Here is a 23,954-nt window from a genome sequence, read left to right as displayed (position 1 = left end):
AACCAATAATTGGTTTTCCTCTCAGCATTTGTGCAGGAGCCAGGTCATTTTTATTTGTGTATTGTATCAATTCGATTCAGAATTAGTGCTGTGCTGTTTTGTAGATAGCAATGGCATGTTTTTTAAACTGAAAAAATATATAAAAGTCAGACTCAGACCTGTCGAAACAGAATGTCAGTCAATTATAATTCTAATGTAATTGTAATTTATTAGATAATGATGTGATCAATTATATAATTGCATTTCAATAATTTAGCCAACATGCAGTAATGTGTCTAGACTTGTAAGAGCTAAAAGGTACTTCAGGCCTGGGCTCTGCTGTAAATGAAGCAGCACTTCCATCTGAAACTTTAACACTGCTGAGTAACTGAAGTGGACATTGTGGTCAGTGTTTAACAAAAGGATGGCTCCTTTTTGATGAGTTTTGGGCCGTCACTTGCTGCTGTTTCTTAGTGAAATGAGGCTGAACGGCTGAGTGGAGGTGAATTATTTCAGCCCACCAGGAGCTGCTTTGAAGTCAGGGAAATTTTGAAAGAAAAGGGGGGCACAGAGTAACCCACCATCCCTTTCAGTATGTGTGTGTGTGTGTGTGTGTGTGTGGGGAATGGGCAGGCCAGTTGTGTACCCAAACACGTGCATGCACACAACAGACCTGCCCATTCCCCACCCACAAATATTTTGCATAGCAACGGTTGTTAAGTTGGACAAGCTTTACAGAATTCTACCAAATAAACAAGAACCTACAAGTCAAAATGTTTCTTGGGCATGTATTCAATGTTTTTAGAATTATGACAATTGTTAATATTTCCACATTGGTCGCTTTTGATTAGGTCCCAAACATCGACCAGTTCTTTATCATAGCATTTAAAACTAAGAACTCAGCAGCATGCAGCCATTTACAATGCTGACACAAATCCACTCAAATAAAAGCTGTACAATGTTGTAAAGTACATGAATATAAAACCTGTTCCGAGATCAGCTAATTGCAGCTTCCTGCTTTCGGCCATAAACTGAGCTCAGCACTAACCCCCTTATCACAGCAGCAGCAGGGGAGGGGGATGAGAAGAATTCCATTCAGTTTAATACCTTCCCTCCCGTCTTTAGTCTTTTCTTCTTACAGTGGACTCAGTGAGAGAAGATGTAAATCATCTGGGCCTTGTTGAATAAAGACCTTCCCTCCACCATGTCCCAAAAGAGCCCTTAGAGAATAACTTGGAGACAAATTCTTTTTATGATGAATTATTACTTCTGCGCTTGCAGTTACTGAACATGTGGAATGCTTTAAGTTATCTTTAAAGCAATTAAAGTGGGGTTGTGTTGGCACATGCTGTGTCCTATCTGTGCGGTAATGAATGAATGACTTCACTATAAAAGAACATAAATTTGGCTCAAACACAGGGCGGGGTCCGCAGTGACAGCAGAAATCGCTTTGCAGTTACAGTCATTTACAACTGTCAGCCATTTGGAGTGCTAAATGATTTACAGTATAAAAGTCCCCCCGTAATAAGTGAGGTATCAGTTTCAGGAGCATCCTGGGGGCAGTGGTAAAAGTGAGAGCTACCAGACTGGTTTTCTCTCACCCCTTTGTCTGAGTTGCTCTAAGCTCCATTGTCAATGGTAGGTGGTGTGTTAAAGGGGTAAGTGGGTCAGGGCATTTAGTTTTAGGATCAGTCACCGCTCTGCTCGTGGAAGGTCATTCATGTATGTTTTCCCTAAACTCTAGAATATCATAAATCCAGAAACAGATGACCTCATGCCTGGTTTTTTGCTCTTTTTCTCTTGTTGTTTGCAGCTGTGATGCTTATTTCACATATATCTGCTGTTTCTTTCTCGTCACTATGATGTTAAAATGCTATACATAGTTCTAAAGGAGTGGTCCCGTGTTGCATAATACTGTGGCTACTGTGGACACACACACATACACACACACATTTTCAAGAATCAGCTCCCTCTGCTCCCCAGACACCTAGACACCTGGCTACCACCAGCTTCCCCCACCCCAGAGAGTGGGCTAGAACAAAAGAACAGGTTGATGCTGCTGGAAAAAGAGAGAGGAAGCCAGAAGGCTGTCAGTATGAAAAGAGAAAGCTGCAGACTGACGCACTGACATGCTCTGACACACACTGACACACACTCTTGGCAGCTGCTCGCAGTCTCAGTCAGCTCGAACAGGTGGAGGCATTTCTGCACAATCACCAGGAGCCTGAGATAAGGTTATTAATGAGATCCATAGCCCACTACTGTCAGCGAGAGGAGGTGGGAAAGAAAGAGAGGGAGAAGAGGAATGAACTACTGTCAAATGTCACTGTGAGGGCTAATAGATATTCCAGTGGAAGACAGATGTAGTCTTTGTGGGAGGTCCACTGGATACTGTGCATGAGAGTGAATAACTTATTCAGTTTTAAGTCTTTATTTATGGAAGTGACTCTGGAAATGGACAAAACACTAATGTGATTACACCACTCGTCTAGCAGGGCTTTACGTCAGATTGTGGAAAATGTCTGTGAGGATTTGACAATATTAAGCCAGGAAGAGCATTAGTGGGTTGAGGTGCTGATGCAGGATCGTTGGTCCTGGGTCGCAAACACCACTTCAGCTCAAGCGTGTGTTTAAAGATAATTTTATATGCATATACATGATGTATGTATAAATGACCGGAAATCAGACAGCGGTATCTAAACATAGCTCCTAGCAACATTACTCATCATCTTTCAGATCAGTTCAAGTGGCTGAGTCAGAGAGAGCTGATTTTTATCTCACGGTCTTACTCACTTTTTTTTAATCTCTGATTCACAGTGTTGGTTTTTAAATTCTGTCTGTCTGAAGCAGACTGTACCCGGCGGAGGTATCTCCATTACAGCTTTTGACAGATGTAGTTGTATTGTTTGCATATTTCCTGCGTTGTTTTGATTTGATATGGTGCTCCAAGAGGTTTTGTTGTGTCGATGTTCGAGTTTATCGCCCGGAGGTATCTCTTTATCACTGCGTGCCTTTGTCCTGTATCACCTCCCTACTGCTCTTCTTTTCAAATACAAGACATGAATATGGATGTGAACAGGAAGCTCTGGCAATGTATAAACAATTGTAAATGGAACCAAAAAAGGGCACTTGGAGTCATATAAGAGCTTTCAATTAAGGATGCATTCATTCATTCCTTCGTTCATTGTCTGTAACCACTTATTGAATTCAGGTCGCAGTGTGTCCGGAGCCAACACGGAATCATTGGGCTCAAGGCAGGAACACACACTGGAGGGCAACATACACTCACACATTTACACCTATGGATACTTTTGAGTTGCCAATCCACCTACCAACGTGTGTTTTTGGACCGTGGGAGGAAACCGGAGCATCACATGGACACAGGAAGACTTGAACCCACAACCTCCAGGTCTCTGGAGCTGTATGACTGAGGCACTACCTGTTGCTCCACTGTGCCGCCATTAATGATGCATCAGTTTGGGAATTGTGGGAGTGCCAATGCCAAAACCAGGATTTTTTTTTTTATCTGCCCTAGCTAATAAATGAACATTTCTTCTCCGTGGATTAGTATTAATAGAAAAATACATCACTTTTTAGTAGATTACAAATGCAATACAATGTATTATAGTGCTTTATAAAAGAGTATGACATAGTTGTAGAAAAATTTGGGATGAACTTGGATGCAGCATACAGAGCAGTGAATATCCATCTCCACTGCAAATCCCTGTGGCTATGTGCTGGAGAGATACTGTTTATCCCTCTACTAAGTTATGTCTACTCAGAAACATGCTCTCCTCTGTCTGAAGAATGAATTGTGAAAGTAAAACCTCCAACACTGGAGCCTGGGAAATGCATTTGTGCAGTGGATGTGGTCAGGAAGCAGTTCTTGTGAGGCAATCATTCTTTTGCGCTTCGGTTCTTTTCCGTACGATAGTGACCAGAGGCTCTGTGCCAGAGTCCAACCCATTGGAGATTATGTGGGTCATTCATCATTTGTGTGGTTGCCTTGGTCACTGCCACTGCCTTGTCTAAAGGGGCAGGAATGCCTGTCCAGAACCATTTTTCATCTCACCTTGAAGGAGAACTAGGGCCAAGAATTTTTGGTGTATATTTTTCCATCTTATTGCCAGAATATCATTGTAAACTTGACATGGAGCACTTGCTCCATAATGAAGTGTCAACTTCATTAGAGACATGTATCTCATAGTAACTGTGTTTTTTCTTCAGGAAACAATATGTGATTATTATATGGCACTACACGAAGAACAATTCCTTTTTACTTTGAGTCTGAGCATTGGTGACTTTTCCTTGGTATGATGACAACACATGGACAGACTGACCTCTGACATGATGATGTGAGCAGTCGAGAACTACAACTGGATTATAGCTTTCAGACCAGTTTCATGTTTCTAACTAAGTGAATTTCAGCTGTGGAAATTCTGGAGTTATGACCTTGGCTGAACCCTGCCCTATTTGGATGTGTTACACATTTACTGGTGTAAATGAGGCTGAAAATCGGGCAGTTTGCCGCTCTAAAAATTGATGTGTGGCTTGGAATGAGAATGAGACTTGACTCAATGGGTCTCTTACCCGATAGACATCAAATGTTAGTGGCCACAGAGCTCTGACCAATTTAATACACAATGAACATGACACTTTTGCTTAGCCTTTGCATGGTCATCGAGAAGAGAAGCAGATTTCAATCTCCCGCAGCCTTAGAAGAGACAACACAATGAGCAAGACTGTTTCTATCTTGATTTAGCATCTCCTGTCCCATGGAACAGCTCAGTGAGCACAGCTATCAACTAGATGGCAGACAATGGCCCAGAGAGGATGGAGTAACTGCAGTCCGCCTCCAAGTAATCAAACTGTTAGGGCCTTTAACTGGACCCATTAAGCTTTGTCTGTGTTTTCAACAGTAGCTCTCTTCTTCTCTGTCCAAACTAAAAGGTGAAGCCCATATTCAGGAATGGTCAGTTGAACGAGGCTGGGACGGATGGGATTTTGATTATTTACTTCACTTAATTACAAATCCCAGTGAGATCTGAGCTTTTTAATGTGTGAAGATAAAGACTGAGGCTGGAGTGAAATAAAATAGTGTTTACTGTCCATAGTTATCTACATTGAAGTTTTCTTAATGCAAATACAGTAGCCTAGTTCATGTTTAATATACCTTTGAATAGGGTAACCAGATCTGAGATGGTGAAAAAGAGGACACGACTACAGACTGACCAATTAAATGTTTACAGAGAAGGTTATCGACCAATAACGGTAGCTCTACAGTCAGACCGTCCAATCAGAAGATTTTAGGCTACTTCACCACGCCCCCTTCTTACTCAAGCGAACCAATCGGAGTAGGGGAGGGCGGGACTAGTTTGTGAACGAAACGCTTCTCGAAGTTCTATGTAAGCTCTAGAGAAACAAAATCCCTACTACAGACGTTTGTGAAATTCAGCCTGAACATTTTTTTTAGTCTAAAAAAGAGGACATGTCCGGGTAAAAGAGGACGTCTGGTCACCCTTCCTTTGAACTTATTTATAGTTTTCATATTGAGCTGAAAATATAGTCTTCAACATAGCTGAATCCGGTTTTCAAATTCCACCACCCTTTAGATTTTAATTAATGCTGAATTGCACATCTCTCACTACTCATGTAGTTACATGTGTCTGTGTAGCACATATCAACACACGCTTGTAATTACATGAGTAAGGACCTGAAGCTAATACACACTTAGATTTACATAAGCTGTGCTCCTGTAATCCATCACTAATAGTAAATATATCACCTGGGTTCGGAGCTATTGTTAAGCTGTAAGAACACATTTAATAGACTGGGAATTTCTGTGTTGCCCAACCCTGTCACACTTGGCTGTGATTGGTAAAGGAAGAGGAAGAGGGAACCTTGACTCTGAACTCAATTCTGCTCTCTGATGGAGGGCTTGATCCTAGCAGCTGTGTGACATGGCACAGTTAATTGCTGTCCACACTTAACTCCCTGCACTCCTCCTCCTCATCCTGTCATCCTAATAAGGACAGAGTGCAAAGTCAGCTTTAAAAGCGCTCTCACAACTCAAGTGCCCTCTCCAGGGCTAAAGCCTATTCATGTTCTCTGAAGGCATCTGCTCATCCTCACTCCCTGACATTATCTCTCTCTCTCTCTCTCTCTCTCTCTCTTTCACATGCTCTCTCATGAACAAAACTTTGTTCATCATCCACAGACATCTGTGCACAGCTATTACTGCCTGTCTGTCCGTTTGATGTGTGGACAGAGACAGACAGTAATAGCTGGGCATAGATGCCTGTGGAAGATGAACAAAGTTTTCACTGAGTGTTTCCAGATACAGCACCAGTGACACATGCTGTCTGGTCTCGGTATGGATGAGAGTGAGAGGGTGAGAGAGAGAAAGAGAGAGAGAGAGAGAGAGGGAGTTAAAAGTTAATAGCCACTCTTCCCTCCCATCTGTGCTGTGTGTAAGGAGGTGCTGCTGATGTCAGAGAGGTGTAATCTCATTGTGCTCATTCATTAAGTGCATGAGCCCATCTGTCCCACTGCAGACCCCTGCTCTGCTGATACTACCTCTCAATCTAGAGGGGCTCAAAACCATGACCGTCTGTTTAATGCACATCCCTTACTTGCTTTCTTGAGGAATATGTGCTGTTGTAAATATGATTACTTTAAGTCAACCCTTAAAGTTGACCAACCCTGGAATGGTCAATAGTTTCATGAAATCTAATATATATTCTCAATGTAAAGGTAGTACTTGCCGGCATAAACAGCCTCTACTATATTTAAGAGGACTTTAGAATAGATGTTGGAACATGGCTATGATGATTTGATTGCACTGAGCTTTGAGAACATTAGTAAAATGAGGTACTGATATTGGAATTATTCTGGATCATAATGAATAGTACTTCCAACTTATCCCAAAGGAGCTCTATCACTCCAGAGAATGCAGTTAAACTGCTCCACAGGGAGCTTTACATCCCTTTAGCTGACCCATAATATTGAGCATGGTGACTTTAGATTTATAGACAAATACTCCAGAGAGTTCTATTGCAATTCAAGCTTTTCAGTATAATTTACTCGAGAGGTGCACACAGGGTGCTTCTTAAAATAACAGACTTTACTTATTATTTGCAGCATCAACAATATTCTTCTTTAAATCTTATCTGTATTATTTAAGAAGATTGTAGGCTATATTTGAATCATATTTATGAGTCACAGGGGTTCCCTCCCTGTGGTTTTATCTCTGTCCTTGTGTTTCTTTTGCATTGTTGAGGTTAATCATTGATGGTCTGCTGTGTTGTTTTTTTTCTTTAAAAGGCCACCAGCTCTGAGCAAAGTTCCCATAATAGAATGTGTGAAGTGGATTTTGATGCCACGTTTCTATAGCGATGGGAAATCCTGCCCCACCCATTTCTTCACAATAGACTGGCCGGGCTTTGAATTTGGTTTGGAAAGTTAGAAACCTAAACGGATACTTCCAGCTGTAAAATCTGAGTCACATTCAGAGCCACTGCAAGTTTTCACATTGCACAAGGATTGAATTGGGTATTGATGTGCCTCTTTAGGAATCAAAATAATAATTACTACTAAACTTTTACCATTTTGTTCCTATACAGCCATGCCCTATGTTTTATGAATTGTAATGTCATTTGTGATTATTATTCATCATCCTGTTGTGTACAGTATATACATTAGTTTGGAAAACCAGTGAAATATGAAAGAGAGTGTATTTTTCACATTGGCAAGCATATAAAACAGGGAAGAGTGTGTTCTCTATTGTCTGTTATGCATCTGTTCTTTCGGGCATTTTTACAATGGTGTTGCAGTGTCACTAATGTGTATTGATCAATAGTAGTACCGGTTGTGCTGGTGAACACGTGTGTGTGTGTGTGTGTGTGTGTGTGTGTGTGTGTGTGTGTGTGTGTTATGGCAGCAGACAGCACCAGCACACTGCACTGAGAAACATCACACCCGTTGTAACTGCCGTCGCAAACGCAGCTAAAGAGTCTTTATGGCAGTTAATATTTTATATGTTAAATCCAAATAAAGTACTGTATCTGTGTGTTTCAGGATAAAATTATTTTTGCTCTAGACAGCTGTGCATGGTCACATTTCTCTCTTTCTCTCTCTCTCTCTCTCTCTCTCTATCTCTGTCACTCACTCACACACACACACACAGACTCACAAACACCTGAATTTCATTATTATTTGTCATGGTAGTATTCCACCTTTGACAGACCATGCTAATGCTCCAAGGCTGTTTCATAACTTTTCTCTGGGCAGTCTTTGAGTGCTGAGTGTTTTAATGTGACGTTATATGGTGTGTATCTGTATGAGAAACCCCTTCAGGACGAGGAGTGAAAGGAGAGACTAGAGGGTGATTTCCTGGCCAGGACGTTCAGGATACCTCTGAGCGAGGCTGTGAGCACTGATACAGGACACCACTCAGTTATTGGCACAAAGTGTGAGAGAATCTCTCATCAGGTTGGACGAAAAAGTGCAGATCAGGAGAATATTTCACAAGGATTACTCTGTAAGCCAGATAAAGTCAGCCAAAAATAAACCTGTTCACAAAGAGGAAGGGAGGGGTAACACTTGTTAAAGTGTGCCAGAGACATTTGGATATTAAAATGCTTCACACGAGACTTAAAATACTGAGGGTAGATGATACAAAAAACACTTTGTAGAGTTTAAGTACTTAAATCTGTGAGGATACAAATAACACAGAAATAAACATGAATCTATCTACAATACATGCATATAATTATCAATGAGATGAAAAAATATATTTATATATATGTAGAGAGAGAGAGAGAGAGAGAGAGAGAGAGAGAGAGAGAGAGAAGCATGCTTTTACCTCACCTGGTTAACGCAGGTCACTTAGGGGTGTAAAAGTGGGAGGGGAGAGTATGTATCCTTCTGAAGAGCTATTGGCTGAGGAGTTTTTTGTTCCTGTTGTGCTTCAAATGTTTGAATCTGAGCACTGGGATTGGCTGAGTGGTCTGTTACTGCTGATTGTTGGGTTCCTTGAGCATTAGTAGAGACAATTCCTTTAGAGCTGTAAATCTCCTCAGACACGTCTTCTGTGCTGTGTGACAGGACAAGATAAATTTCATTTATCAGGTGAATTTGCAGATTTAGGACAATAACATCTATAGTTTACATAGCAACTGGGTATGTTTAGTTTAATTGTGTGTAACTTAACACATTTGATGTTAGAATGAAACAAGAAACAACACCAAATCAGTCATTATCAGCATGTCTAGTTTCAAAATAGCCATATTTCAATGTAATTTTTTAAAAATCTCAATGCTTCATGTGAATTATTACATTAGTAAACAGCTTGGAAGTACACATACATATTGTAGCTGTCCAATCAAAAAAATTATCAATTTTACAAAAAGGTCCTAGATGTGCATTTGAAATTTTAATGAACTTCTGATGACATGAAACTATTACTTTTCTTCAACTAATGACCATGATGTTTTCATTTATTCAAACATTTATAAGTAAATAACTATGTAATATTTATTTATATTTTATTAAACATATTGACATCCTGTATCATTCTTCACCTGTCATTTAATTCGCTATCCTGCTCTCTTTTGCTTTTATTGTTGATTAGTTTAGGTCTAAACAAGTGTCTTTATAGTCATTGTGACTAATTGTTACTCACTCTAGAGTGTCCAGGTCTTTTAGTGTGGCCCTGTGGCATATTAAAAAAACAAATAACACTCTGTGAGAACATATCGCTGATTCAACAACACACAGCCTGCTTATCAGCCCCTCACACACCCAGCGGTTAGTGTTAAAAACACATAGATCGTTATAAAAAATTATTGCTTGACAGTTTATTGTACTGGTGCACTCTCAGACTTAATTTATCTTCTGCAGATTAAGATAATACTGATAATTCATTGGTATAACTTTGATTAAATTGCATTTGTTTGATATATATGGCCATATATGTCACACATAGAGTGTTTATGGTCATTATTATGACATTAATAAGGTAAACTTGTTAAATTTCACAGGGCTCTCTTGATGACAAAAAAAGATTACTGGAGACACCCCACTGTATGCAATTTTACGATAAGCCGAATGTACAAGCTTGTAAAAGTTGTGTTTTAGAACATATCATAGCAGCATTAATGTGTGAGCAGCTTTGGATTCGTCCTGCACTACAGCTAGTAAAATGTGTCCAAAAAAACTGTGCCTTAAATACTTCAGCCATCTTTTAATCATAATGTTGATTACTTTGAAAAATTGTTGATAGATTTCTGGAATATTTACAGTCAGCTGTAAACATAAGTGTTATAATGATATGTAGCGTGTTGACGTGTTCAGCTTGTGATGTTCTTCTTCGGCTCCAGTGAAGTCTTCTCTCTTACTTTGGGGTTATCATGTTCACACGTTAACAGTCCTTTTCTCCACAGGCGTTTGAATATAAGCTCCATGAGCCCAGATGGTATTCATATACATCTCAGTCACACCCTACATGTCCCACGAGCAGTGCCCCCAACCGTCATTGATATAAATACAGCAAATGAGGCAGAATATGCTGAAAGATCACTGGGAAGTTCCTAGATGTGCATTTTTTTTTGTTCTATTCAATTCCAGCCATTCCTGAACCAAGCATTCTGGATTTAAATTCCATGTTATCGTGTTTAAAACGGAAATGTGGACTGTGAATAATGTTGGAAAATACTGACTACAATTTTAGCATTTTTGTCACTTAGAAGAGTTCATTTTAATGCTGTGAGGATTTGACAGGCACATTGTTATTGAGAATTGGACACTATGTATCATTCAAGAATGAAGGTACGAGTATGTAACCAGATGTTTGTTGATTTTATCACCTGTGCCTAGTGACAGTCTCTTTAACATTGGCATTGACAGTGTTGGAATAAACACTCTTGTGTTTGTCTCTTTTTGACAGTTTTCATTTTTGACTTAGTTTGAAAAGTATGATGGGTGAAGGAGTAGATAAATGACTTGGAATAGAATTTACACTGAAAGTAAAAATGCTGCACTTGGCCAACACCAATTTGGTTTTATTCAGACATCTAGATATCATGACCACCACTTTTTCCCTCTACTAACTGTCCATTCTTTCAGCTCCACTGTCTGCAGGAGCACTTTGTAGTTCTGCAATTACAGGCTGGAGTCCATCAATTTCTTTGTTTACATTGTTTACCCCCTTTAATGCAGTTCGTTAATTGTCGGGACACCACAGAACAGGTATGGTTTGGGCGTTGGATCATTTTCAGCGCCGCAGTGACACTGACATGATGGTGGCATGTTAGTGTGTGTTGTGCTGGTATGAGTGGATCAGACACAGCAGTGCTTGTGGAGTTTTTGAAGCCCTCAGTATTACTGCAGGACTGGGAATAGTCCACCAACTAAAAATATCCAGCCAACAGCAGCCTTTGGGCAGCATCCTGTGACCAGTGATGAAAAACTAGAGGGCGACCAACACAAACTGTGCAGCGACAGATCAACTACTGTCTCAGACTGTCTTAGACCGTGAGTGGACACCTGCTCGGTGGTGGTTCTGTGTGAGTTCTGGCCTTTGAAGAACAGGGTGAAAGCAGGATAATAAAGAATACCGGGCTACAAATGAAAATTATAATTCTGTAATTATAAAACTACAAAATGCTCCTGTATGGTCAGTGAAACTCAGAATGGACAGTAAGTATAGAAACAAGGAGGTGGTCGTAATGTTATGGTTGTTATGTGTATTGCTCTTGTTTGTTAGGAATTATTGGTAAAAATAACACCCTTTCTTTTGCATTTGTTTGTTTGGTGCTCATATACTTATGGTTACAGTTTTAGAAACATACAATATTCAAGCAGCTTGGCCCAGTGTGTAGTTCCTGAAAAAAAAACTGTTTCAGGTGCTAAGGCTACATGTGTTAAACATGCTGTGTGTGCAGTTTACATAGGCAGACACCTGTCTGTCACATCTATCTTTCATCTCACAGACAACAGAAGCTGAGCAGTGAGTGAGCTTTTTTAAACCCACTGCCAAAGGATATTTTCATCAGTGTTTGTTCTGTTTTGTTTCAGCATTCCACAGCCCACTTGACCTTTGCAACCCATAGATATTGTGTTTAAGTGGTTGTATGTACAGTCAGTTCAAAGGTCCATATTATCGAAATAGTAATTTACCTCAGTTTTATTATATTAAAGTGCATCATGTAAACATGTATCATGCTTCAAAACATGACACTGATTTGTAATCATCAAAGTACAGAGTTTTATTAAAAATTCTTTGTTGTTATTAACTTGACTAAATAATGTTTAGGGCATAGTGTGGGAAAGTAATGAGGTGAATGTTACTGGGTGTGTGTGTGTGTGTGTGTGTGGTATATCAGCTGTCTAATGTGCAGCAGCATGTGGAATAACAGAACTGTAGCTGTACAGGGTAGCAGGTGTGTAGCGAAGGAATGAAGGACTGTAACTGACTCTCTCTCTCTCTCTCTCTCTGTCTCTGTCTGTCTCTCACCCCTGGTTTACCTCTCACCTCCAGTGAGACTACTCCACTCTTCACCTCTCAACACCTCACACTCACAGCTGCTGCTGCTCTTCACTCAGGAAAGAGTTGAAGAATGGCACTGTGCTTGGACCCCACACAGCCATTGTAACAGCTAAATCAAATACTCTTAAAGAGGCACCATAGGGACAGAGGCATTTGATAGGGATCTAAAAGCCTTAAAACAGACTCATTATTTGCTGATTAGAGACACACACAAGCTCTCTGTCAACAGAGCTGAGACAATAGCCTTAGACTAGAATGTCGCTCTATAGTGTGCTCATTACTTTCACCATTCAAATGGTCAAAAAACCCTTCTTTGGAATATGAGATTCTTTTGGAATTGTTTTTATTTTAAAAATAAATTCATGTACATGTTCTAAATAACTACAAACTATAAAACTGATGCAACACTTAATGGTTATGATTATGAATTTTAAATAGCGATGAAGTGTTTAGGTGATAATGTGTGTGGGTGGTCCCAAATAGTTTTCTTAGTATATGACACCTTGTTTTATAAGAACGATTTGTTTGGAACTACTTAGGATTGTTATTTTGTCTCATTTGCAGGGATTGAAAAATATTCCGGAATGTCCATATAAAAGCTCAAGATTGTGTTTTTTTCTTTTTCTTAATGGATGCTTAAAGAAGAATATTTATTTTGGAATTTGAGACCTTGTATTTGAATTTAAGCTTATGTTCTTTGACTCTATGTACAGGCAAGTAACAACCTGAAGATCTGAAGGACTGTAAATGGTGATTAAAGGAAATATGTTTTGGATTTTGTGATGTCCTATGGTGTCTTTACAAACACTGAGTAAAACTCGCCATTAATGAAAATACGCATCAGGAAGATTGGGTGTGAGATATTTTACTGGCATTGAGAACTTTCCCTCCTAGCTCCTCCTCCTTGTGCTTTATGGCGGTTAGGTTTTTCAGTGCTACGTCACTCTGAAACTTGACTCCACTGTGTTTTAAAGCTTTTAAAAGCTGCATTGTTTTGCCAGGGGTATTAATTAGATACACCACCTGTTCCACAGTTGCTCCCTTGGCAAGGCTGAGCAGCCCTTAGGTCAATGATATAAGGCCTTGGGTTAAGTGTGATGAATATCCCCAGCTTCTCAGCAGGACTGCGAGTTAAATGTTCTGATGTGAAAGCTTAGATTGATTCAGTTATGAAGTAGGATCAGAAGGAGTCCTCCTGGCTAACACACCTGGGTAATGGACTTGCACACTGATTGCAGACCTTTAAGCCTGTGTAGACAAGGAATTCTGTCACAGAATTAAATCCAAACCTTGTACACTGTTCCAAGTCTTGTTTTGAGCTGTTAGCCAAGATAGCAGCATGCAAACGTCCTTTTACGCTGATGCCCAAAATGTGAATAATGAATAATTGGTTCATTAGTTGGGGGTTCCTTTCAGGATAAGTTGGAGTGGCATTAATAGTTCAGAACTAATCATCCTGTTCCAACATCGGACATCATTAAGGTTTTCATGGCTGAATGCAGGTGGTTTATCAGAGGTGTAACAGGAAATATAGAAGGGGTGGAGTCCTTGGTACAGATTTAAATCCTTGTAAAAATAGAATAGGCCTCAATTCCTAGTTGCTCCCCTATAATTTCTAGACCTCGTGGTATGTTCCGATCTTATTATCATGATTGCAGGCTTGTCACAGACCCCTCAAAGGCAAGACTGTTCCATTACAAGTCCTCTTAGAGTTACGTCTAGTCTATGTCATGTTTATTATGAAGCAGGAGAGATGTTGCCTCAGGGTTCATTCCAAGTTCATTTTCTTGAAATCTCAGCACTGTAATTACAGTGATAGTTTGGCAAAGAACCATTTTATAGACTTCCATTCCTTCCAGCTAGTTTATTATCTGTTCTAATAAATAAAAGGAAGCTTATACAGTAAGAGTTAAGTGCATAATGCATAGTTACGTCAACACACATTTGCCACAGACTGCTTAAGCCTGGAGTGAAGTCCTTGCTTATTGAAATCTTGATAATCCACATAAACAGAGATTATTAATCTGTGTGTAGAAAAAGTGACATTGTTTCAGGTCTGAGTCTGTGCTGATTGCGGGGTGATGATATTGAAAGAAAGTTTAAAATAACAATTTTGTTACGTTATAGTTCTCAAAGTTTTGGTCAAAATCTTTTGTAACTAAAGTGTAATTCCTTATCAAACTTCGACCAATAGTTAATTTATCTTTTTCTTCCACAGATGGCCTCCACCATGTGACGGCACTGTGCACGCTCCGGGTTACCATCATCACAGATGACATGCTGACCAACAGCATCACAGTGCGGCTGGAGAACATGTCCCAAGAGCGCTTTCTCTCTCCACTGCTTGGACTGTTCACCGAGGGTGTTGCGGCTGTGTTGTCCACCAGCCGGGACGGGGTTTTCATCTTCAATGTCCAGAATGACAGCGACGTAGGGGGCTCTATCCTCAATGTCACATTCTCTGCCCTACTGCCAGGAGGTGCCCCAGGACGCTTTTTCCCATCTGAGGAGCTCCAGGAGCAGATCTACCTGAACCGGACACTGTTGAGGCACATCTCCAGCCAGAGTGTTCTTCCCTTCGATGACAACATCTGCCTGCGAGAGCCCTGTGAGAACTACATGAAGTGTGTGTCAGTGCTGAAGTTTGATAGCTCTCCACCCTTCATTGCCTCGGATACCGTCCTGTTCCGACCCATCCATCCTATCAATGGCCTGCGGTGTCGATGTCCAGCTGGATTCACCGGAGATTACTGTGAGACAGAGATCGATCTGTGCTACTCTGGTCCCTGCCGCAACAATGGACGCTGCAGGAGCCGGGAGGGCGGGTACACCTGCGAATGTCTGGAGGACTTTACAGGTGAATTCATGGCAACATTTACAGCCTCTATTGCCTCTATCCATGTTTAAAAACTAACAGTCTCAGGGAATATACACTGTGAGGATTAAAATAAATCTAAATAAAGTTTAACTCACCCGATTTTCATCAGTAAACTGAAAGCTTTCGTATAACAAAATACTGGCATGAAATTTGGGAAGACATGGAAATATTGGCCTATAGCTATTTTAACTAGGTTTGTCACAGTCTTTTTAAAGCAGAAATCATTTTTAACACCAATCCTTAGCCCACAGTATTTAGAACAATTTTTTATTATTTTTGCATTTAAATTTGAAGTGTAATTTACATAAAATGAAGAATAATACTGCTTTGTAATTGCTGAAGGATCCAGATTATGCTCCATACAGCAGATTCCTGACAGAGGTGGCCCTGTGTAAAATAATTTTGTGAATGCCTGACATCTACAATATAGTGGCTGCTTCGTTCAAAGTCATTCAAGACCAATTGCTCCTTTAAATGCAACATAGACAATTCTGGAGAACTACTGTTCCCACAGCAAAACAAATCCCCCTCATATTTGTGTTCATTCAGAAGCTCTGCATCTTTTAAGATGGACCAGTATGTTTGAGTAAGTAACTGATTGTCTATACGTTTTTTTTACTGCTTGTATTACTACAAAATCTCATTTGTAACTCAAACTGTTTAGTTTTGTAGCACTCTGTATCCTGAATTTGGGGATGCCATATTCTCATAGCTCAGGCAGCAAGGCAGAGAGAAAAAGCCTGGGCCATTTTGACCCTTAGTTTTTCCCCCGTGTAATGAGCCAGGGCTGTGTACAAACAATGGAGCTTTTTCCAGTGAGCAAACTGACTGGAGAGGAAACATTCTCAGAATTATATTAAAAGTGTTTTTTGATTAAAATAGGGAAGATCCCCTTTAAATACAGATAACTGTGATAGACTAATCTAATTAATCTCTATTAGTCTCTGTTCATTTTGTCTTTTCTCTCATTTCAAATCCTGTCTGTGCCACACAGATTTCTTTATTTATTATGCAGTATAACAGTTGGAGCCATAGCACCCCTGTCTTCCTTATAGTGTATTGCACCTGTCAGAATGACCATGTTAGAGTGTTTCTATGGTCACAGTGGAAACTCCATCTATACTATCAAAGTTTGGAAACCCCTGCTTTTACACAAGATTTGTGTTGACAGGAGGGAAGTAGGAGTAATGCTGCTTCAAAGTAGCTGGTGGACTTACACTGGTTAGTTATGTCAGACCTGTGCAGTGTTCCCCAGTTATGGATTTACCCTCTAATGCACAATTTAATCCAGATACATTTTGCTAAAGATCTAACAGGTTGATATGTTGCATTACAGCAGGAAAAAACATTCAAATATTTATGGCACATGGAATTTTGGATCCCATTTTGGAAATGTAAAAGATTTGTTTTGGTTACAACAGTGGAAGTGCAGGTGTCTTTGTTAACATCTGCAATGGACAGTGATCTCCGCTAAATTGAATCAGGAGTTTAATCAAGTCCAGAATATGGCAAGATTTGGCTCCCACCATGTGATTTGTTTGATTCAGTTCTTCCTGGAGGATGTTTATTTCTTCCTCGCTCAGGTTCTTTTTCCATATTCTAGAGATACTATTCTCTCTGCTGAGAGGTGAATAAAGCGTCCTTTATGAGTATTACATACGAGGGTCACTTACACTCCTGCCCCTGTCCAGCCCCTCCTCACTTCCTTATCAGAGACAATTACCATCTAATCATCTCCTCCTCCTCACTCCAATCGTAGCCTGTGCTTTGAAGGTCAACTCTGGCTACTCTGTGGTCATTATAATGCCGATGACAGCAGGGACCCTTGCTGTCTTCCTTGCTCTCGCTTTCTCACATTAGGGGGAAATGGATCCGTCTAATTCCCACAGAGAAAGAGGATTATCCAGAGGAAAGCATGGGTCATTATGAAAGTAGGGGCGGCCATCCTGTCCCCTGTCCGTGCATACCTGCCCTGTTCAGATCTTGTCAGGATAATGGCTGATACATAACTCTGAGGCTGAAAGTCCATCCGAAGGCCCAAGAAGGCTGGTGCCACTGAAGATAGACCTTTTTGGAGAAAATGAATAATGAGAACTTCTGTAGGATTCACCATTTTTAGTGGTAGTAGTTTAATAACATTTAGGAATACATTGGGACATATTTTACTGTTAGTTCTATGAGTGAAATATGAAAGTTTACAGTGTTTGTATACAAAGGCAGAAGGCATTTATGTAGTGAAAAGGGAGAGAAGCCTGCAGAGAAAACAGAAGTAAAAAGATATGTGTCTGGTGTAAATGTAATATGATTAAATGAAATATAGATAAAGTGATTCAGTGTTGTTTGTGCAAAACAGTGGTGATGGTGGTGGTATTAACCCACGGTCAAATATGGATTTTAACTACACCAAACCACCAGTAAACCTACATATGTAAATGTTGAAATGTTGAAATTGATGTAATATTTAAAAATAATTTATTTTCCTAAGGGAGAAATTTCACCTTAAAACACCCAACATGTCTTTTTTGCACTTATGTCTCAGGGATTGGCAAGTGTTGTGTGAACCAGTTGTGGCCCAGATTTCATGAACCAGGCTTGACTTGGGATATGGCACATGTTGTGTCCTCAACACATCTTGCATATAAGGTGGATATGGGGCTGAGTTGAGGCAGCCAGACTCAGCCCTAGACAACACTGTTTTTCAAGGCCAAATGTTGTGGATAAGGGAACTGTAGATGTGCCACACTTGGGCCTCTAATGTTTAGGACAAACATTAATTAAATGTGACCTTGTCAAATTTGTGGAATCTCTTTTTATATGAACATAGACTTGTAATGGAGTATGTAGTATATATGACAGTGTGTCTAATATACTAATTCAGAAAACACTTTTTTTTTTAAACAGGAACAACAAGATTGAATTTGAAGGTCAGGTCTTTATGCTGCATGCCTGAATGATTTTTCTTATAATTCCGTGGCAGGTGAGCACTGTGAGGTGAATGCCCGCTCAGGTCGGTGTGTTCCAGGTGTGTGTAAGAACGGAGGAAAATGTGTGGACCTGCTGGTGGGTGGCTTTACCTGTCAGTGTCCATCAGGAGAGTATGAGAAACCTTACTGTGAGATGACCACACGTAACTTCCCTGGACAGTCCTTCATCACCTTTAGAGGACTGAGACAGAGGTTTCACTTCACCATCTCGCTCATGTGAGTAATGCAGAATGGGGTTACTTTTGATTTACTCAATACACTTTGGATATGCACTCTTTCTTGGTGTGTAAAATACTGAATAAATGGTTTGCTAATGTTTTGCTTTAATTTCCTTTCAACAAGAAACGTAATCTAATTTAAAAGGTACTCAGTTAAAGTAAACATCAGGTTTGTCACTAGAAAGAAAGATGTAAAACCAGTGGCTTTTCTTTTTAACAGATCGTTCTCAGAATATAATTTTATTTTTGGCTAAGTTTTCCTTTGAAATATTGAGATTATATTCATTTAAGGAGTTTTTTGACCAGAAATTCTTCAGATCTGTATCTACTCCATTAGCATCGCTGAAAAACACTGACAAACAGCTCCAGACTTTGAGGGTTCCAGCCCTGTGCTTTATAGTAGCATTAGTGAGACTTTTTGGTACATATAGAGCCAGTATGATGTGTTTTTCAGATAAATAAATCAGATATTATTTTGTTAGGTATTTTGTGAAGGAGCCTATAGGACTTAAAAGACTGGCAATGGTTAACTGTGTCAAACGTCTCAATACTTTTGGGGCCACTGTGCTGAACCTGAACTGAATCAAATCACTGAAAAACTGCCCAAAAATTAATAAAATAAAATAAAATAAAATAAAATAAAATAACCACACACACTAAAAGGAACATCAGACATTTTAAAACACTACAGATAATTTGCTAAACAACATCGTTGAATGTCAGCATTTATCACATTGTCTACTTTTTGGCTCAGCTCTTATACTAGCACAGGGCAGTGATTAATGTGTCTGTTTTTGTTAGTTAAACACATTAAAAAGAGTTCCTTTTAAGTCACAGGTATCGTATCCAGCGTAATAAACGTCCAGATAGGGTCAATAGAGAAATATGTGGGCTCGCTGGTGGTGGCTGAAAACAGGATGGGGTCAGTGTTGGGAGAGTCTATCAGTGTTTTGCTTGGTCTGAGGGGTCTTCCTGCAGAGCGCCTCCTCTGGCAGCTGGGTTCTGACTTCTCTGCCCTCTCCACACAAAAAAGCTGCCCAGACGAGAGGAGTCCTTTCCTGTCTCAGGACCACCAGTCTTACGCTCACTTCCTTTCTCTCACCTCCTGTCTTACTCCTCAACTACCTTTTAGCACTGTGGCTTTTAAAAGCGTCTCACAGAGCTCAGTCCAGGCCTTTGATTTTTCTTTAAAGGTTAAATCAACGTGATTTACTGCTTAGGATGTTTTGCTTTGTTTCATTAGCTGCCAAACTTTTGATTAAGAGGATGTTAATATTCTCATCCTTGAAACAGCTGCCAAGAATATATATATATATATCACTGACAGATAGTTAGTGACAGAATTAACATTACACCATCTCCAACTTATTCCCATCAAGGAAATAGTTAATGAGAATAATGTTTCATGGTGAGGATCTTTATAGAAGAAAAATGAAATGTTAGGTCATATGCCAAAAATGTATTGAGATTAAATTTCACATCATTTTACACATTACATTTGTTCTATTTATTTATTTATTTTATTTCAAACAAAGGGCTCTTAAAGGCTTGATATGATATCTGGTCATACTTGGAATGTCATAGGAAAAAATTGGTCATTCATTCTCTCTTGAATTTTTAAGGTTTGCTACTCGTGAGAGAAATGCTCTGCTGCTCTATAATGGCCGCTTTAATGAGAAGCATGACTTCATCGCTGTGGAGATCATCGATGAACAGATCCAGCTCACCTTCTCAGCAGGTATGCTTTTAGAGTGGCTTTTTTACAGCCTACTAATGATGAAGCTTCGTCAGTAGGCTACTCACAGCCCAAGCTGTGAACTGTTCATCTGTTCATAATTTGGGTTAAAGCAATATTAATGTGTGGTTTTCTTTAACCCAAAAGTTGTCAGCCTGTCTGGTTTACTGTATCTGGGATGGTTTCCTACCCTCCTCCAAAAGATACAGTACCAGTCGAATGTTTGGACATGCCCACTCAGGGAGGCGTTCCTTTGTTTTGGGCCATTTTCCACATATTGTGAATGTACGGCACCAGTCAAAAGTTTGGACATCTTCTCATTCAATGGTTTTTATTTGTTTCTTATTATTCTATACATTTTAAATGAATAAGGAAGTCTGTACAGTGGAACCTCGGTTAGCGAACGCCTAGATTAGTGAACAAATCGGGTTGCGACCAAAAATTTGAATAAAAATTCATACAGGTTAGCGAACAAATTTTCGGGTTGCGTACAGATGGCGTCAGCCCCCCGCGTCTGTTCATCTCAAACCAAGCATTATTCGTGCTCAAGACACAGTTACGTTCGGTTCCTTATTGTTCTGCTTCCTTCTGTGTTACTTTGTGTTGTTTGTGATTTCAAGTGCTTTATTTAGCCCTCAATCATGGCTCCAAAGAAAGTTGTTCTCATGGAGGGGGATTCCCCTTCCAAGCAGTAATTCCACTCTTCCTCCCCACACCTCCATTCACTCACGCCATCACATTGCAGTCAAAAAGGTCAATCTTCTTATGTTTAAATGCTTTCTTTACTCTTAGTATGTTTATTTAACTCTTTATGAACTGTATTATAACTGTTCTCATTAAAAAAACATACCTATATACCCTTTAATACTTATATATTACTGAGTCAACAGGGGCTGGGAACCAATTATTTCTATTTCCTTTAATTCGTATGGGAAAAATAATTTCGGATAGCGAACATTTCGGATTACAACCAACTTTCTGGAATGGATTGTGATTGTTAACCGAGGTCACACTGTAATATGTTTTATACTTTAGATTCTTCAAAGTAGCCACTTTTTGCTTTGATGACACTCTTGGCGTTCTCTCAATCATCTTCATGAGGTCATCACCTGGAATGGTTCAGTGAACCGCTGTGGCCTTGTGAAGAGTTAATCTGCAGAACTGCTCACCTTCTTAATGTGTTTGAGACAATTTACTTGGGTTGTGCAGAGGTAGGGCTGGTACAAAGTTCTATACCATGAATAGTCCTTTTGACTGGTACTGTACATAGTTCAGTTTCTCCAGTGCTGAGCCCAGAGTAGCAAAGACAAAGGCTCTAATTTCTCAATTACATGTAAGTGAAGTTTTGAAGTTGTACATTTAAAGTAAAAATGGAACCTAATGTTCTTTTAATGCAATGAGTTAAGTGGGGTGATATTAAACACCCCTCAGCATAGAGGCAATTGCAAGAGAGTGGAGCTCTCTTCGGTACATTTGGGATGAGTTTATGAGGGAAATCTAATTATTTAACACTAGTGCCAGTTCTATGTAATAATTTATGACAGGAATGTTACTGCATTTAGCAGAGAAGAGTAGAAGGGTAGAATGTTTTAAACTCACTAACCATATATTTCAGAAGTAATTTAGGATAAGCAGGCATTCAAATACTTTTGCCCATGTGATATTTTCAACATAATCTCTTCCTTTCTCACTTGCTTCCTCCCTTTATTGCTTTAAACCTCTGTAGACGTGGTTTTCTCTGATGTCTTTGCTGTCTTCTGTAGAAGCATAAATCTTCACTCCCTACAAAGAGTGGAGGACAACCACATGCAGTGTGACTTGTTGGGTGTGTGTTGTAATCAACAAGAGCTTTTACAAGCCAGCACAGCTTTGTCTTCCTCGACAACAAGCTTTGGTGACATCACCAGGCAGGAGATTATGCTAAACTCAAAATTAATGAAGAAAAATTTTGAGAGTGCATCTGGAGAGACTTGTTGAGAGCTAGATCTCTGCTGTTTTGTTACTGTTTACTAACTACTTTTGTCAGTTCTTGCCAAGCTGATCCTGCCCTTGGTAAATATGGCTCTAAAGCCAGTGTAAATCTCTGTCGAGGGTTCTCCATAGCCATCTGAATGAACTCTATTGATGGCAAAAAAAAAATCCCTGCCACTTGCATGGATGATGGATTGCTACTGTGTGTGTTTGCTTTGTGCTCTCATCACGGCATGACTCCAAACTGAAGCAGCGTGTTATTACTAAGCAGACAAAAGAAAAAGAAAGACATTTTTGACTAAAAGAAAAAAAAAAGATGTATGGCATGCCAAAACACACAATCAGCAAATCCGAATGGCAGTTAGTTCTGTTATTTTTAATGATTTTAATTGAGCAATATGCTGATTATTTTGACAATTAATCAAATGCAAAATGGCCAATATTAAAATGGACTTTATTTGCAAGAAAATAAGCATTTAAAAATATGTTTATGTATTTATCTAAATAAAGGCAAAAGCACTTCATGTCCCTGTGTAATATCTGGATTCTGCTAATTTAAGTTGCACCTGTTAGACTTAGCTTGCTATTTGATTTAGGCTATTTGTTCTTGGCCCTTTTTAATTATTTTTGTCCCTTTATTCCTTCAGGAGAGTCTAAAACCACTGTAGCACCTTTCATAACTGGTGGAGTTAGTGATGGCCAGTGGCACTCTGTCCAGCTCCACTACTACAACAAGGTAAGAGGCTGATTGCAGCTCTATTTCTATCCATTCTCAGCCAAGACATGTGCGAGATATTTGCTTCTGTTGGTTTTCATAATCTCCCAGCACTGTTTGTATCAGTGGAAGACTTTTTGAGCCTACTTTAAAGTGCACACTCATTGCTGACTCAGTTGTGCATGCCTTATAAAAGCATTGCCGATAGAACAAGATGTTCTAGAGCAGCCGTGCACAAGCCTAAAGTCATCACCACGCCTATAGCCAAGTGTTTAAAGCCCCCAGCGTTATGTTGTGGAACAGTGGGAGTGCATTCTCTGGCATGATGGAGCTCAGATTAATACAGCTGTTGAATGCAATCACCATCTAGAACATATTTTTTATAGTATCTCAATTGAAAATCAAGTGCCTTAGTCTGTAATCACAAGTTAGGTATTATATTCAAACCAGCACGATGTTTCATTTGCCAGTGAGACATTTTCTTCTCAAACAACACAAAGCAAGCTGTTTGTGAGTATTATTTTATTTAATGCAGTGCTTAGTTTGAGCTGGATCCTGCTGCAACAAGGTCCGGCACCTCTCATATGTGGACCGAATGCGCTCCGGAGCCTATTCATGTGGATCCGGCATGTCTGTGTTTTTATGCAGAAAAATATCATCCCCTATAACCCACTTAACCCACCCAATCCATGTATAGCACCACACTCTGTGTGTTCACAACACATGATCATAAACACGTTCTGGATACTTTACACTAGCTGGACCATTTCACTCTCCCTTACCTCAGGATTTACAAATTAAGCCCTGACTAAATGGTTACTTAACCAGTGCTCGATTACTCTTGCCTACTTACATAAAAACATCAGAAGAAAGACTATATTCTGTCCGGAGGCCAGTGCATTCATGTAAAGATTGAGAACAGCCTAA

At 39.7% G+C, this 23,954-nt stretch overlaps 1 protein-coding gene across 1 annotated transcript in view; it reads left to right on the top strand.

Moving 5' to 3' along the window:
• Positions 1–23,954, top strand: part of celsr1a (cadherin EGF LAG seven-pass G-type receptor 1a) — a 101,952-nt gene that overhangs the window by 25,509 nt on the left and 52,489 nt on the right. Inside the window, exons 2-5 of the mRNA XM_066668933.1 lie at positions 14,745–15,383; positions 18,382–18,604; positions 20,229–20,344; positions 22,960–23,048. Of these exons, the coding sequence (XP_066525030.1) occupies positions 14,745–15,383; positions 18,382–18,604; positions 20,229–20,344; positions 22,960–23,048 (1,067 nt within the window). The remainder of the gene's footprint in view (positions 1–14,744; positions 15,384–18,381; positions 18,605–20,228; positions 20,345–22,959; positions 23,049–23,954) is intronic.

This window comes from Hoplias malabaricus, chromosome 4 (genome assembly GCF_029633855.1).
Source record: "Hoplias malabaricus isolate fHopMal1 chromosome 4, fHopMal1.hap1, whole genome shotgun sequence".
Classification (NCBI taxonomy): Eukaryota; Metazoa; Chordata; class Actinopteri; order Characiformes; family Erythrinidae; genus Hoplias; species Hoplias malabaricus.
Note: the sequence above shows the minus strand (reverse complement) of the source record. Positions and strands in the feature narration are given on the sequence as shown.